Source organism: Propithecus coquereli, unplaced genomic scaffold, assembly GCF_000956105.1.
Source record: "Propithecus coquereli isolate 6110/MARCELLA unplaced genomic scaffold, Pcoq_1.0 Scaffold157, whole genome shotgun sequence".
NCBI lineage: Eukaryota > Metazoa > Chordata > Mammalia > Primates > Indriidae > Propithecus > Propithecus coquereli.
In genome coordinates this window covers 426020-428990 of record NW_012140191.1, presented here as the reverse complement: position 1 = coordinate 428990, position 2971 = coordinate 426020, and the positions used below count along the sequence as shown (strand labels likewise).

Genomic DNA, 2971 nt, shown 5'->3' with positions numbered 1-2971 from the left:
ATCATTAAGCTTTTTGCCATTTCTAGCTGAATTTATCCGGACTCCATTGCTTTTTGGCAGTAGAGGCCTCTCACATTTGTTTTGAATCAATATAACAATAAGCTGGGCTATTTGTGAATGTTTTGTCATTATTCTTCCTGTGCTGTTTCTATTATTTTTTTCCCATAAGGTCATTTTTCTACATTGTAATTTAGAAATTTGGTTTTAAATATTTTTTGCTTAAATTGACACTTTGGGATACTAATTAGGATTTTAATAATTAAACATTTTTATTTTATGTTAAGGGAGAAACTTCTTTTTAATGTTCTCCATTGAATAACACAGGACTTGTCTGAAGAATGGTGCCAAAACTCAACAGAGCTCATTTGTTTCTTGTTTTGCAGTATCAGAATTAACATGTATTTCTACATGTAATCTTGACACATTCAGCTGCATCGCAAATATAACATAATGTCATACTGAAAAGAATAACTTTTTTAACCTCAGTTCATTCTAACTCAGCAGTTCTACCACTAGATAAGGAACTCACTTCTGTGGTTCCCCTCGGCTTCTACAGACAACTTGTCTACAGAGGATCAGCTATCTCAAACTCTGCTTTGTTGGTACGGGTCCCAGGAACTCCAAATTCTACCTCTCAAAGTGGCCATGACAGCAAGGTTGCTCTAGTCTGAAGACTCACAGCCAGCCATCCTCTATGTGGCCTACCTTGCAGAGCCAATTTGCAATGTTTAAGGAGAGTACAAGAATCTCTACTATGCTCTGATAAGTCTCTGATAATTAACTAGACTGTCACACACAAAAAAACTTGTCCTAGACTTTTAATCAGCCATCAACATTGACCCATGCACTTAAAAATTTTATTAAACTTCAAAAACTCCTAAAAATCATTATATACATAAAAATGCATAAGAAATGTAGAATAATCACCACTGAGAAAAGATTACAGTTATTGAGAAATTGTTTTATATATGCAGTTAATAGAATAAAATGTAGTTCTCATTTGCACATGCATGATAAAATGAGATGGGTCTAAAATATTTGGATAGTCTCATTAACTGTAGGCTCATTGAAAGCATTGTCCTTTTTATTTAATTTTGCAGTACACTCTTAAGATACTTTGGACAATAAAATAGCCGAATCAGTCTTTGATTTGAATGCTCATTTATTTACTAAACAAAAAGTTTATTGTTATTAGCATGTGAGCCATGATCTACAATGATAGCTTTAGCAACAATAACTTTCTTCCAAAACGGGCAACTGATATCAAAAAGGGAGAGTTTACCTGATTTCCTCCCATACCATGGCAGTTGAATATACCCACTTTTTCATTTTCTTTGCGGCCCATGTTGTCTAAACATTGATTGGTTTCAACATTTCTTATCTAAAGGAAACACACACACACAAAATAAGTCAGATAGTTATTCAAGTCAACCAAAGTAAGTTTGAATAGCATTGGCATTTGCATTAGCATCTAATAAAGAAGCACTCTTTGTTTATAGCATGGTATCAGAGACGAAGGAAACATTTACATATTATGAATTAGGAATTCTTCCCCAAATCCTCTAACAATTAGAGCAGTTTTCAAATTCCACTCAAATGACCATGGCCCATTCTTGAACTCTTATAGTACTTTATGCAAGGGAATAAAAACAAATTGGGTAAATACTCAAATTTGTATTTTTTAGATTGCTTCGTTACTAGAGGATCCATTCTGCATATTAAAATAGATTAATTGCATTGTTTATTTCTGTGACTAAAACATATTCATGCATCTTCTTTCCTTCTTAATCCCAAACTTAATGGAAAATGCTGGACCTTAAGAAAGACTATTACAAGGCTAAATGGTGATTTCATATTACAAATTCCTCAAAAGCAAGATTAAATTGCCACCTGCAGACATAAAGTTCTTGGTTTACATTCAAGCATGGCATTAGTCCCATAATTAACATACGTTAATACAAATTAGACCCAAATGTAATTACAGAAATCATTCATTGATTTTAAAGATTCTAAAATGACCAAATCAAGTCCAAATGAAGGCAAAAAATAAAAAGAAATACTCTTCTAATAAATGGGATATTTTACACTTTTTCCTTAGTTTCAATCCCAAGTGTGTATTTCTATTTGTCCATTATGCTTCTGAAAAGTTTGTGTCTCTGACCCATGTTAGGACTTGCATATTTTACTGTCACTTGGTAAAATTATTTGATATGTCTGTTTAGTTACCTATGCTTTGGGCATATGTTTCTCCACTTTGGCCAATGAATAAGACTAGAAACATTATATAAACTTATAAACCTATATAAGATGGATTAGGTTTATACAATTCATTTTTTCTACAGTGCAGAACTTTATGGTCAAATATTAGTACCAGGAGTCGAAAAAAGTGGTATGATTTGCATTAAGGCCCAGACAGCAACTGAGAATAGTAGGAATGAGAATTCACGGTAAGGGTTAGAAATAGCTGGGCAGAGTGGTCAAACACTGTTCCAATGGGCTGAGATTTATAGCAGAACTATAGATGTTTTAATCAAGAAATCTGAGCAGCAACCCATTAGAAAAGAGAACATGCAGTGAACATTACAGGGAAAGGACACAGGCTTCTAGAAGCAAAACCTGTACTGGTGCATATAGCACTGAAATGTATTCTTAATCTGATTTAGGTTGGTCCAGGCACTGGAGGGAACTGAGCCTATAGGCAAAAGATCTTGAGGATCTGCAGCTGGACAGGATTGAGGAAAGTAACAGTTGATAAAGAATGTGGTAAATAGATCTGCATATGTTGCAACACAGTCTGACCAAATTATATAACATATAGGTTGAATTATTTTAGAATTTTAAATTAGAATTTTAAATTTTCGTAAAAGGCAGACTTCTTGAGAAACAATAAGATTGTGTTATTATTGCTATTTGACATCCTAAAAATGCATAGAACAGTATAATGCCATAATACTTAGAGGAATAAATATCT

The 2971-nt window shown here is 33.3% G+C and overlaps 1 protein-coding gene across 1 annotated transcript in view; it reads right to left on the bottom strand.

Moving 5' to 3' along the window:
* The window catches only part of GALNT13 (polypeptide N-acetylgalactosaminyltransferase 13), a 426270-nt gene that overhangs the window by 50596 nt on the left and 372703 nt on the right, over nt 1-2971 (bottom strand). The window contains exon 8 of the mRNA XM_012640762.1: nt 1283-1381. Coding sequence (XP_012496216.1) covers nt 1283-1381 — 99 coding nt within the window. The remainder of the gene's footprint in view (nt 1-1282; nt 1382-2971) is intronic.